The sequence below is a fragment of the Opisthocomus hoazin genome, chromosome 18 (assembly GCF_030867145.1).
Source record: "Opisthocomus hoazin isolate bOpiHoa1 chromosome 18, bOpiHoa1.hap1, whole genome shotgun sequence".
NCBI lineage: Eukaryota > Metazoa > Chordata > Aves > Opisthocomiformes > Opisthocomidae > Opisthocomus > Opisthocomus hoazin.
Window position 1 is genome coordinate 656070 of NC_134431.1, and position 13817 is coordinate 669886.

At 51.9% G+C, this 13817-nt stretch overlaps 1 protein-coding gene across 4 annotated transcripts in view; it reads left to right on the forward strand.

The window, feature by feature from the left end:
- RALGAPB (Ral GTPase activating protein non-catalytic subunit beta) overlaps positions 1–12012 on the forward strand; it is a 67117-nt gene extending 55105 nt beyond the window's left edge. For all 4 annotated transcript variants that reach the window (XM_075438921.1, XM_075438923.1, XM_075438924.1 and 1 more), the window contains 5 exons: positions 331–467; positions 1294–1402; positions 4902–4980; positions 5541–5689; positions 7864–12012. In XM_075438921.1, coding sequence (XP_075295036.1) covers positions 331–467; positions 1294–1402; positions 4902–4980; positions 5541–5689; positions 7864–8057 — 668 coding nt within the window. In that variant the 3' untranslated portion in view covers positions 8058–12012. The remainder of the gene's footprint in view (positions 1–330; positions 468–1293; positions 1403–4901; positions 4981–5540; positions 5690–7863) is intronic.
- The last annotated feature ends 1805 nt before the right edge of the window (positions 12013–13817 follow it).

Genomic DNA, 13817 nt, shown 5'->3' on the forward strand with positions numbered 1-13817 from the left:
ACCAGTGTGCAGAAGTTCTCTGGAACAAAAGGGCTGTGAGAAAATGACAGCCGTAGGAAGGAAGAGACTGTGTTCCACGGGAAATGGATGGGACAATTCTAAATCCAGAGGGAGTGCTTTAATTGTGCTGTTGCTGAAATAACTGACAGTTGTCCACTGCTGAATCCTCTTCCTGCTTTTGAACGCTATATTGATTGACCGTAAATCGATGTATGTTTAGTTTCCAAAACCTTACACCTTTTTTAAGTTTCAAAACCTTACATATGATGACAGCTTAAGTTTTCTGGCAGAAGAAAAGACAAAACCCACCTTTCTTCTTCTGGCTTACAGCTGATTCACTGGAAAGCAACGTCTCTGACCAAGAAAGCGACTCCAACATGGATCTGCTGCCAGGAATATTGAAGCAGCAGCCTCTGACACTTGAACTCTTCCCCAATCATACAGACAATCTTAATCCCTCCCAGCGGGTAAGGCAAAACCTGCATTGAAAAGTGGCACTCAGAGATACACTATTTTATACTTTCCCCCCCCCCCCCTCCAAGAAGCACATTGGTAATGCTACAGCGTTTTTTGACAGTGTATGATTTGGTTTCCTCGCATTTGGAGCTCCTTGTTCCTAGCCATTAGTCTTTAACAACCACTTTGGTCCTGCCAGAATTTACACCTGCAGTAGGAGATTGCAAGATTACATTCATTAAATATAAAACTTAAACATGCTAAGTAGAACACTCTGCATACTGAAACCTTGAAATGCATGCAGGAAGAAGTAGAAGCAGTATTTACACGGTAATTCAGGCTCGGATCCAGGCTGGAAATTTAGGATGGATGGACATGAACACTTTTCATGCCTGCCCAGTTTAAATTGGCATGTGGCAGTTGTGTCTGAAGCATCAGATGTGAAGTTGGTTTTCTGTGGTAGCGAAGCAGAAAACCGTGACCTGCTGGAACAGTTAGCGGGGATTTACAACTGCTTATTTCTTGTATAGAATTCACTCCCAAAGGTATATTTAGTTACTGATTTAAGATATTTGAGAACATAAAGAAAAACTTGAACCAGTTTTTAAAGATGGAATATATTCATTTGTGTTGAACAGAAGTATTGTGGAGACCCAGATTACTGTTTCTCAGTGGGTGGTTCCGCCGCAGCTGCCCCATCTTAATAGCTGGCAGAGGCTGTGCCTGTCTGAGGTCCGAGGGTCTAAGCACTAAGGAGAAACTGTGGAAATGCTTGTTGGATGCGTTACTGGGCTCACGATGTTTGCAAATACTTCTCTTCCCTTGTGTTCAAAACAGCTCAGTCCTACTTCCAGATCCAAGAGGTTGCCTCAGGGCCGGACCATTCCACCGATGGGACCTGAAACCAAAGTGTATGTGGTCTGGGTGGAACGTTATGATGATATAGGTGGGTAGAAGTTTTTATTGTTTGCTAAAGTAACAACAGGGCAGGAACTAGAGGAGAAAATCAGTTGCATTCCTCTATAAAATGCTAATTCCTTATTAATGTCTGTAACTGACATTTTTAAGGTTCTAAAACAGTTCTTTGGTATTGGAGTGGTGGTCCATGGGGTGTACATGAATCAATGGCGTGTAGGTCTGGAGATTATTTTAGCTCTGACAGTACATGTGAAATGCCATCATGCACCTTCTTCAAAAGTTTAACACACAAGGCAAGCGTGCACCCCTGTTTTTGAGTTCCCTGCTGTCTCCTCAGAGGGGGATCTGTTGTTCTTCCTTTAAAAAAAATGACTTGTGAGACCTGCTACTTTTGTGCTGAGGAGATTGTCATCTTTCTTGGTTTGATGGTACCTTTGGAACTTTCTGCTGCGCTCTCTCTTGCGTGAGGCCTCATGTATGCTGTGCTCGCGGTGCCCGTTACGTGCTCTGCAGTCCAGCTTCCTTTCTGCATCTTTGTTCAGGCAGGGCCCTGCTCCTCCTGCAACTTAATGCTGCTTCGTTGGGGGTTTCCTCTTTGACTCTGGGTACTGGCTGACCTGGGAGAAACCCAGCTTTGCCCATCCTGTCACAGCCATGGCATGGACGATGGTGGGCAAGCTGGCTGCTAGGCTTCAGGAGTCCTTTGTCCCCGAGCGCTCCTTGTGCACTGGTTCTAAGCCCTGGCCTGGCTTTAGCGCTACGTGAGAGCCTCTCTGTGCTGGCCTAACCCAGCAGAGTCTGCAGTGCTGGCCAGTAACTGATAGTTTATTCTGTCTTTGATTTCTAGTCCTGGTTCCCAGTTTGGCAGTAAGGGCAGAGCTGAATTAAGCCCCTAGCTCCTCCCAGAGGAACGCAACCAGGGGAATGGGAGCAATCAAGAGGAAGCTTCCTGTACAGTGTAGGTGTAAATTCTCAAGAAGACCACCTTGTCCACAGCACATCCCACAGCTTTACTGGGATCAGGAGGCAGACATTAAGTTATGCAGCATCATTTCCTTACCTAGACATTGGCCCAGAGGGTGTTCCCTTAGCTCCAGGAGTCCCTCAGCCACTTTAGTTCCTGAGCTAGTGTCCCTGACCCACTTCTTTCTTGGATGGCAGCTAAGGCCAGCTCACTGCAGAGGCAGCAACTGCGCTACACATGCATGTTTCTGCTTGGCTGCTTCTTTCAGCAGCCGTAGGAATCTCCCAGAGCTCTGGGCCTGAAGCTGAAGAAATGAGTTTGTGAGCCTCAGTAAGTGTGGCAGTTGGATTGGGGGCAGGGGGGGACACACTCTTGGAAGTGGCTGCCAGCCCAGAGGCTTTGCCTTGTGCTCCGTGTGTTCTTGGCGTTTGCCTTATGCATCTGGTACATCTCTGAATCTGGACAGCGGAAAAGCTGTCACTTTGTAGTGCCAACTCCCTGCCTTCCCTCTTGCTCCATCTCAAAGTACTTCCACGGCCCTCCATGCTGTCCCTTTGCTAGCTCCAGCATTTGGGTATTCTTAACATGCCAGCTCTGATGGCAAAAGGTGTTGTTGGACCTTATACTCTTTCTGCTGGAAGACGCGTCGGCCCTGTCCTGCTGTCTGAACTGTCCCTTTGTGAATGGCTCTCAGCATTTGATGGGTAAGGGAGGAGCAACTGATGTCATCTACCTGGACTTGTGTAAAGCATTTGACACTGTCCTGCATGACAGCCTGGTTTCCAACTGGGAGAGACATGGATCTGATGGATGGACCACTCGGTGGATAAGGAATTGGCTGGATGGTCGCACTCAAAGCGTTGTGGTCAACAGGTCAATGTCCAAGTGAAGACCAGTGACGAGTGGCATTCCTCAGGGGTCAGTGTTGGGACTGGCACTGTTTAACATCTTTGTTGGCGACATGGACATTGGGATCGAGTGCACCCTCAGCAAGGTTGCCGACCACACCAAGCTGTGTGGTGCAGTCGACACGCTGGAGGGAACGAATGCCATCCAGAGGGACCCGGACAGGCTGGAGAGGTGGGCACATGCAAACCTTGTGAAGTTCAACAAGGCCAAGTGCAAGGTTCTGCACATGGGTTGGGGCAATCCCAAGCACAAATACAGGCAGAGCGGAGAATGGATAGAGAGCAGCCCTGAGGAGAAGGCCTTGGGGCTGTTGGCTGGTGAGAAGCTCAGCAGGACCCAGCAGTGTGCGCTGGCAGCCCAGCAGGCCAACCGTGCCCTGGGCTGCATCCCCAGCAGCGTGGGCACAGGGCGAGGGAGGGGGTTCTGCCCCTCTGCCCCGCTCTGCTGAGACCCCCCAGGAGCCCTGCGCCCAGCTCTGGAGCCCTCAGCACAGGACAGAGCTGGAGCTGGGGGAGCGGGGCCAGAGGAGGCCCCAGCAATGACCCGAGGGCTGGAACCCCTCTGCTGGGAGGAAAGGCTGGGAGAGCTGGGGCTGCTCAGCCTGGGGAGGAGAAGGCTGTGGGGAGACCTCAGAGCAGCTGCCAGTGCCTGGAGAGGGATTACAAGAGAGCTGGAGAGGGACTTTTTACAATGACATGAAGTGATAGGACAAGGGGTAATGGTTTTAAACTAGAGGAGGGGATATTCAGACTGGATATTAGGAAGAAATTCTTCACCATGAGGGTGGTGAGGCCCTGGCCCAGGTTGCCCAGAGAAGCTGTGGCTGCCCCCTCCCTGGCAGGGTTCAAGGCCAGGCTGGATGGAGCTCTGAGCACCCTGGGCTGGTGGAAGGGGTCCCTGCCCATGGAAGGGGTCCCTGCCCATGGAAGGGGTCCCTGCCCATGGCAGGGGGGTTGGAATGAGGTGACCTTTAAGGTCCCTCCCAACCCAAAAGATTCTATGATTCTGTGGTCTCTCTCTGTTCCTGCCCCTAAACAAGGTAATGGGAAGTGCAACAGCCCCTTCCAGGGATCCGAGTTCTTGCTTCCTTCTCCTGCACCTTCAGTACCCAGTCGGGTGTTACCGAGTGTGTGGCAGCACCGTGCTGAGTTATGGTGAGGATCTGCAGAGCCGGGATTCGAGGAGCAACGCTCCGTGTGTTGGAGCAGGGCTCAGGGGAACCGCGGATGTAAGCGGCGGTGTCGTGTGAAACCCCCAGCACTGTTCTTGAACCTGATTACTTGTGGAGAGGGGAAGGTGCTGTTGAATAAGAATTTGAAAGCTCTTTTTGTGATTGAAGTACTTCCCCTCCTTCCTGCTTTCGCTGTTCCTCTAGAGATTTTGACCTTTGGGATTGAGGTGTTACCGCACCTGTTGAGCGCAGGCTGGCTGAGGTGTGTCTGTGCACTCCAGCAATGCTTGAGCTTGAAAACAAAGACTTCACATCACCAGCAGGGCAAGAACAGCCATGGTATAAATGCTTGAGGACTGCGTGGTTTTGACTGATGATAAATAATCTTCCTTTGTACAAAAACAAAACAAACAACAAAAAAAAAACCCCACAAAAAAGAAGCTAGGGTAGGTAAACTTTATTCAGTGCATCCTCTGCTTACAGAGAACTTCCCCCTCCCCGATCTGGTGTCCGAGACCAGCACTGGTGTGGAAACTACAGCCAACAGTAGCACTTCCCTAAGGTAAGACTGCTCTTACCTTCGTTACTTGCCTCGATGCTCGCGGACAGCAGTTTCGGCTGCACTGTAGGAGTCATGACTGAGGTTACCTGCGTTCTTCAGCATTCACAGGCAACCCTGAAAACTCTAGGCAGCCATGTTAAGGGGCAGATGAGTTTCCTCTGTGGATTTTTTTTTTGTTGTTGAAAAAATGACAGAACTTTTCGGACTACTGCACTTTAAACATAAATGAAGGAACAGAAAAGGTGTAGTTTTTATCTTGAGTCTGTGGTTAGTCTCCCTCCTGTTTCACTCCCCTGTGAGGCGGTTAGTGCTGCCTATGTGTTGTGAGGCTTCAAGCCCTGTCTGCAGGGCTCTCAAATTCTGTGGTGACGGAAGATCACAGAAACAGGACAGTTGATGCAACCCTTCTAAAGTCCAGAGGATGCACACAGGAGTCCCACTGGTTTAGCCACAAGACATTTTTAACCTTGTATTCACTCTTAAAGTGCTCATTTTTCATCTATAGATTAACTCACAGTGCTGTAAAACTGAGTTAAAGTTGTTGTGCTTTTTTCCTTAAGATCTGCTATTCCCGAGAAGGAAGTTCCTGTGATCTTCATCCATCCTTTAAACACTGGCCTGTTCAGGATAAAACTACAAGGAGCAGTTGGGAAATTCAATATGGTTATCCCACTGGTGGATGGAATGATCGTCAGTAGGAGAGCTCTTGGTAAGCTAAAGATTTTTGGGAACACTCGTGTTTTGAGGTTTTTTTTAACAATAATAATAATAAATCTGCAGAACACATGGTCTGGGATCTGTCACTGGAAGAAGCGTTGGGCATGGCAGAACAGAATGCAAACAGGCTTTTGGCAGCGGTGGCAGGAACAGCAGAGGGAGCAGGCAGGCAGCACTCCGCGCACGCTGCGTAGCCGCGCTCCGCTGGGGCTGCAGTAGGAGAGGAGTGAGGGGCTGGAGCTAGCAGTGGTGGGAGGAGAAGGTGAGTGCCTGTTGCTTGGGTAAGAGAGATCAGAAGTGCGAGCTGAGTGTTCAGCGCTGCGAGCCGAGGTGCTGCTGGGTGGGTACTGCCAGGGGGGTACTGCTGAATTTCTGGGCTGTGCCGGCGTGCTGTGGTGGTTCCTCCTGTTTTACAAGCCAGGTAGTGATTAAAAGCCACAGCAGTTGAGGATTTTCTAATGTGTTCAGTAAAAATACTTAACCTACTATGCAGGCCTGTGTGAACAGGGGTCTGTGTGTGCTGTCTGCCTTCTCCTGTGTTCCTGGGCAGATTCGTGGGCCTGTCCTGGTATCTGTGCTGCTGTAGCTTCAGCAACTGGAAATCTCACTCCAGTGAGAGCAATTCCCGAGACGGAGCGAAATGAGTAAACGAACCTTAGGATATTTCGACACAACAATAAAACCGGTGTTGTAGGGGTCTGTTGGGGGTGACTTTCAGGTTCTGGTTTTTGCATGCTGAATGCAGTGATCGGGAAATGGAAGCCAGACTGGGCCTTCAGGTAACATTTGTGAATTCAGCTGATGACGATGGCTTGCACTGGAACAGAATCAGGTGTATTTTCCTAGAGTTGGGCTGTTTTTTCAGCTGCATCAGGATGATTAATACAACGAAATTTGTCTCGTCTCTAAGTTCAGCAGATATGGTTTGTGTGCAGTCAGTTCTCTAAATAAGGAAGACACTGTTTCTGCCTGTGAGAAAGTGCTTGGCAAACAGCAAAGGGGTTAACGGACACTTGCTTCATTAGAGGCGTATGAATTTCATTTCAGAATAAACCAGGATAAAGTCCACTGCCAACTTTGACCTGAGGTTACTGCTTTGGTTCCCAACCTTCTCCTCCCTGCCCTATACAGTGGTAGGAGTTACAGCGAGGTAACAACAGTGGCAAAGCAGTGAGGCCGAGAGAAACATGTTTCCAGCCACAACCCGTCAAGTCTGTCCTCATCCCCTGTTCCAAGCTCTGCAGCTCCTGCTGGAAAAAAAGTACTGACGGGTACTTTTTGCACCCTGAAGGCTCCCCTGGCGTTACCCAGTGCAACCTCAGGGCCTGCGCACACTCTGCATGTCCTGGTGCGGCACGGCCAGGGGCTGTCACTGCTGTTCACAGAATCCCAGCATGGCAGGGGTTGGAAGGGACCTCTGTGGGTCACCCAGCCCAACCCCCTGCCCAAGCAGGGTCACCCAGAGCAGGCTGCACAGGACCTTGTCCAGGCGGGGCTGGAATATCTCCAGAGAAGGAGACTCCACAGCCTCCCTGGGCAGCCTGGGCCAGGGCTCCGTCACCCTCAGAGGGAAGAAGTTCTTCCTCGGGTTCAGCTGGAGCTTCCTCTGCTTCAGTTTGTGCCCGTTGCCCCTTGTCCTGTCGCTGGGCACTACTGAAAAGAGCTTGGCCCCATCCTCCTGACACCCACCCTGCAGATATTTGTAAGTATATATTAGGTCCCCTCTCAGCCTTCTCTTCTCCAGGCTGACCCTCAGCCTTTCCTCGTAGGAGAGATGTTCCAGTCCCCTCACCATCCTCGTAGCCCTGTTCTTGTGTTAGCTGACCTGGAGTCTTTCCCCTTTTGGTCCCGAGGGTGTTGTTGCAGGCGGTTGCTTGGCTCTGGCAAAGCACAGAAATCCTCCTCCTCCAGCCAGTTTAGGGTACCACTGACTCACTCGGTCCCTTTCTTGTTAATTTTTCACAGTAAAACGTCTGCACAGGCCTGGGGACCGTGGTTATCTGTTACCAGCTACTCACTGAGAAAAGCTCTTGGCTTGTTGGTGCTGAGCATCTGCCCAGGTTTCTAGATGGGACAGAACCCAGAACTGTCTTTAGCTGCAAAACCAGCACAGGGGCACAGACTTGAATTTGTTTAAATTTGATTCAAATGTTGTTTCTTTTTCAGGTTTTTTAGTGAGGCAGACAGTAATAAATATTTGTCGCAGAAAAAGGCTGGAAAGTGATTCGTACAACCCCCCACATGTCCGCCGAAAACAGAAAATCGCAGACATTGTCAATAAATACCGGAACAGGCAGCTGGAGCCGGAATTTTATACCTCGCTTTTCCAGGAGGTTGGGCTCAAGAACTGCAACCCCTAGGTCATTATCCTTCCGGGACAATTAGATCAGAGCTTGGTGGCTACAGTCATGAAAGCAGTTAACAACAACAAATTTCCTCAGCCCTCTGGAATTCAGGAAATCATATTCTAGCACCAGTCAGCAGATCCCATGTGGGAGGAAGGAGAAACGAATCCACAGTGTTGCAGTTGGGATACTGACTTCATTCACCTACCCTCAAAAGATTACTTAATTCCAGTCTCCCTGGATGATAGCGACGTCATCTCTTCACCCAATCATCTATTCCAGAATAATTAGGAACTGTAAGTGTCTCGTTCTGTGAGAGGAAAACAATCAAAACAAAGCCATCTCTGCAGATAAGGATGCAAAACAAAATACAAACAAACCTGCCTTCAGACGTGTCGCTACACCACCGTGCTAACGGAGAGAAGAGCAGGATCTCTTCTTTGAGGAGAGGATCTCTCTCGGAGCATGAACTATCCCTGCAAGAACTTAAAAGACGCTTTCAGCCCCCCTTCAGAGCTCAGCAGAAGATCCTTCACTGCTTGTAACAAATTTGCACGCCAAAAGCAAGAGGAGGAAGATTGCTTGGAAACATCAGGTCGTGAAATCCACAGCCAAGATGCTGTACTTTGCAGTTCCCTCCGTGGCTGGGGGTGAGTCCATCTACATGCGAGATTGTGGTCATGCTGACAGCAAACACCTGAAATCACCTGCCTTTCCAGCGAGGTTGTTACTAGATAAGAGCTCTTGGTTATATAAACCCAAGGTTCTGACTTTCAGGTCTGTTGCAAAATCTCACGTTTAATTTTAGTAGCTTGATATTTTTTTTTTACATTTTTTTATGCAACTACTTAATTTATTTTGAAGTGTCTGTATCACCTACTCACCGTTTCCATAAAAAGCCGAAACATCACTTGCTTTCCTTCCATTGGATTGAGATCTGAGATTCTGGGGCTGCCTCCTGCCTGGTATTTATAGCATAAGCAGTTTTCACAGCTTCTACAACACTTTTCAGAAGCTCCTGTTAAACAGACTGAAACAACTCGAAAAGAAAATTCAAGAATTCTTCCTCTTCCCCATCATCTTGCCATTCCATGAGAGCCCCTCTGGAGTTATGACTTAAAATTGTGTTGAGTCTGCTGTGCTTGCTCATGCTCAGCAGCGGGGTTCCCTTTCACCCAGCTCAGAAGCTTTCGTTTCCAGACTCCGGATTTCAGGTGTTCAGGACTTGAAGGATGTGCTGGGAAAGGACGTTTACAGCCACAAATTGAATATTGGGAACACCGAAGCTGCGCTGGGCGCTGGCAGCCTCGGGCAGCGTTCAGGCTCCCGGCGCAGTCCCACCTGGGGTTGCAGCGAGGAATCGTGGCCGGCGCTCCCGGGCTGGCGCAGCTTGCGGTCGCTGGCCGCAGCCCCTGTCCTGTTGCTTCCAGTGAGCAGGTAAAGGGAGAGCAGGAGCGCGAGCAGGAGTCTGGGGAGCTCCTCGCGTTGTTCCAAAAGTGTTTTTATTCGCTTTTTAACATGCATTGCAGTAATACCTGTCAGTCATTCAATTCTGAGGTTTCAGAGTACTTTTTGCAACAGTTCTGGCCTGAAATAGTCCGAATTGTTTCGTTACAGCTTAACCTGCGAAGGACGCACCCTGCTGCTGTCTCTCCGTGAGGTTTTTCACAAAGAGTTAACGAAAACACAGGCCCCTAAAAATCCCAGTGGAAGGACTTTCAGGGTGCCAGTCCGGGGGTTGTAGGCGACGTGCTTGTTGCAGGGGACAAGCACACTCGCCTGGCAGGAGCTCTGGATTTTGGTCCAGATGAATCACAAGTGGAAAAATGAAACCCCGTAAAGAAAGCTGCTGTAGAGTGAGCGTGGTGGCTGCCCACGCCTGCGCGGTGCCCGGGCTGCACGTGGCAGGAGGAGCCCCAAGGCAGCGTTCGGGCGTGTGGGCAAAGCTGGGGAACTCAAAACTCGGACAGCTTTGTTCCTCTGCCAAACTCTTGCCAGTATCCACTTAATGCACGGACACTAAATTTACCCACGTTTTCTGTGTACCCGTTGGATCTCGTTAACGGCCGACCACACTTCAGTCCCCTGATCGCAAAGGCATGACCGATGCATGTGTGACGAATAAACATACTGAGCAACCACGTGGCTGCAGATCCTCAGTGAGGCAGCGACGGAACCCCCTGCCACAGCTGAGTGTGTGTTATGTGCAAAGTCATCGGGGTTTATCCTAATGAGCTGCAAGAGATCCTTCTTCCAGGCGTTCGGGTGCAGTCCGTAACGTGCAGGCATGTGCACCCGCTGACGCCCCGGCTATCTTCTGCGGGGCCCAATACAGCCAGATGGACCACCTGAAAATTGGCCTTTTTAGAAAGGTCTGCGCTTGGCTGAAGGACCGGTTGGGGTCTGTTTCCGTGTTCATCCACGCCGTGAGCGTGGCACCCGCCTGAGCAGTGACAGCCGTGCAAGCAGCGCGACTTCGCAGCGGTCGTGGAAGGAGGCAACTTCTGCGCACGTTGCTGCTGCGGATCCCGCCGCTGGGGGAGGGGGGGTTGAGGACGTGCTTCCTTTGATTCCTAAAGCCAGTGGTGGATGCATTGCATGCTGGTGGTGTGGCCTGGCCGTCAGCGTTGGCCTTTGCCATCAGGAAGGGCCAACCTTGAGGAAAGTTGCAGTTTAGTGTAAAAACGTTGTGGTTCCAGCAGCACGTGGCCATCCCGCTTGGTCTGGAAGCCGGTCGCAGCAGCGTGTGCCCCCGGCAGAAGGGGTCTGCAGGGAGCGTGCCTGCTTCCCCTGCGCGCGGAGAGGTCTCCGACCTCACGACAAAACCCCAGACACTGATTTGGGAGTGGAGTCCTTGTCCTGTCGAGGTCAGTGGCCGAGTCCCATGGCTTCAGCCAGCCCGCGGTACAGCCTTGAGCTTTTTCCCCCGAAAGGGTTAGAGCAAATGAGATTTATTTTGGCTGGGATTGCTGGAGCGCTTTTCTCCCTCCGCAAACCGCTGCGTTGGGTTTTGAGGCTGCCAGCCCGCGTGGCCTGGCCTCGCGTTGTGGGTGGTGATGAGCAGCGAGCGCGCGCCCTGCGCGTCGCGTGGCGTTTTCTGGGCTCCGCGGGCAGCACAGCGCTGCGAAAGCCGAGTGCGGTGGTTGTGTGGCAGCTAAAGGGAGACGACTGCTCCGTCAGACCCTGCTATCTGGGTCCATCATTCCGCTGTAAATGGCGGCATCCTCTGAGCGGTGCAGGAGGAGGGAGGGCCACTGTCACCTTGTTAAACTCCGTGTTGAAATTGCAGATAAATTTCAGTGCATTAATGAAGCTTCTCTTAAGGAAAAGCCTTTTTTCTTTGAAGGTACTTTTACAAAAGGCGTTGCAGCCCTGCAGCAAGCAGGAGAGGGGGAGGCTGGTGCCGTGGAAGGGGAGGTGTCTCTGTGGGGAGCCAGGCGGGCGCGGGGCCACGGGGAGGAGCAGCCCCTCGCTGCTCGGCGGGCTGCGCGTGCCGGGCATCGCTGTCCTGCGAGGTTCCGCGCGCCCAGAACGAGGAGAGAAGGAAGTTCCAATCTAACAGACAAATTTGATGTGATTTAATGACTGCATAATGCAGTGGTGTCTTTGAAGGCAGACACGAACCTTTTCCACATGGATTTTATTAGCAGGAGCCATTAGAAGGAGAATGCCAGGTATCACGTTCTTCAGATCATACACGACTCCTATGAACTTCTGTATGTTGCCAAGACATGATCTTTTTGTTCTTATTGTATTTTTCTGTAAATATTCCTGGCGCTGAGTTGTAAAGTAAAGGCAAAATGTAAATACGAAGATGTGAACTATGTTCCCTTGTCTCTAGTACTTTATCTCTTATTTGTTTAGGGAAGGCACACACAGGCTTGTTTGTATTTATGCCAATTCTTTGTCCAGGAGAAACACATCAAATATTGAATGTAACACAATTAGTCCAATAAATTTTAAAGATTCTTATCTAGTAGCTTTGCAGTTGTCGATTTTTTTAATACTTCCCAAGCCTTCGGTTGGAATTCAGCCAGTAGAGAGGTTTCCTGGGGCGGCAGCAGACGGATGGAGGAAAACTGCGCAGCCTCTGCGATGCGGCAGCTCTGGTGGCCGTGCATCAGCTTCTGCTTAAGGGAATCACGTAGCGTCCTGATGGCGTGGAGAATAAAAACATGGAAAAAAAAACCAAACCTGGGAGTGCTGGTGGACGGCAGGTCGACCACGAGCCAGCAGTGTGCCCTGGCTGCCAAGAAGGCCAATGGTCTCCTGGGGTGCATCAAGAGGAGTGTGGCCAGCAGGTCGAGGGAGGTTCTCCTCCCCTTTACACTGCCCTGGTGAGGCCCCATCTGGAGCACTGTGTCCAGTGCTGGGCTCCCCAGTTCAAGAAAGATGAGGAGCTACTGGAGAGAGTCCAGCGGAGGGCTACGAGGATGAGGAGGGGACTGGAGCATCTCTCCTACGAGGAGAGGCTGAGGGAGCTGGGCTTGTTCAGCCTGGAGAAGAGAAGGCTGAGAGGGGACCTAATATATACTTATAAATATCTGCAGGGTGGGTGTCAGGAGGATGGGGCCAAGCTCTTTCCAGTGGTGCCCAGCGCCAGGACAAGGGGCAACGGGCACAAACTGAAGCAGAGGAAGCTCCATCTGAACATGAGGAAGAACTTCTTCCCTCTGAGGGTGACGGAGCCCTGGCCCAGGCTGCCCAGGGAGGCTGTGGAGTCTCCTTCTCTGGAGATATTCCAGCCCCGCCTGGCCGCGGTGCTGTGCAGCCTGCTCTGGGTGACCCTGCTTGGGCAGGGGGTTGGGCTGGGAGACCCACAGAGGTGCCTGCCAACCCCTGCCAGGCTGTGATTCTGTGAAACACAGCTTTGACAGGGAGACACGATGCTCCCGCCACTCAGACCTTCTCCGGTTGCTCGGTGCGCTGCTGCCCGGCTCAGGCATTGATCCCGCGCTGTGCAGCCGGCTCTGCCGCCCGCCTGCCCGCGGTACCAGGGAAGCTGCTGGGATGAAGCCGGGCAGGTATAATGTGGCACAGAGGGTTGGGGACAGCTCTCGTTCCTGTGCAGATTCGGGATAAAGAATTCGACTTCCGAATTGTTTGGATTAGGAGAAGAGCTGGGCAGCAGCGCAGGAAAGTCCTGTGTCCGGCAAAGGCGACGCACCCAGCAAGCTCTGGGGAACTGGGAAAGCTTCAGGACCCCCGTGGAGGAGGGTCGGGTTTGTCGGTGCCCCTCCAGCGTCGGGCAGCGAGCCAGAACCCCGCTGACCACCACCGAGCTCTGCGGGGAGGCGACGAGCTCTCGCTGGGCCAGGGCTGCCGGGGTCGGTCTGCGGCGCTGCGGGGCCGAGGCTCGGGGCGGTGGTTACCCGGTGGTTACCCACTGGTTACCCGGCGGTTACCCACTGGTTACCCAGCAGTTACCCACTGGTTACCCGGTGGTTACCCACTGGTTACCCGGCGGTTACCCACTGGTTACCCAGCAGTTACCCACTGGTTACCCGGTGGTTACCCACTGGTTACCCGGCGGTTACCCACTGGTTACCTGGCGGTTACCTGGCAGATACCCTGCGGCACTTCACCGCAGCCCGAGGTGCTGCCTTCCGTGAGCCGTCCACACGACTCACCCGAGGGCTACAACGCACCCACTTCGGCCGTTCCCGAAGCCCCAGACAGGGCACCAGGAACGTCGGTTCCTGCCCGCTCCCTCTTGGGGAGCTCCAGCCGGGGCCCCCTGCCCAAGCCCACGCTGCTTCCAGGGCAGGGCTGTCG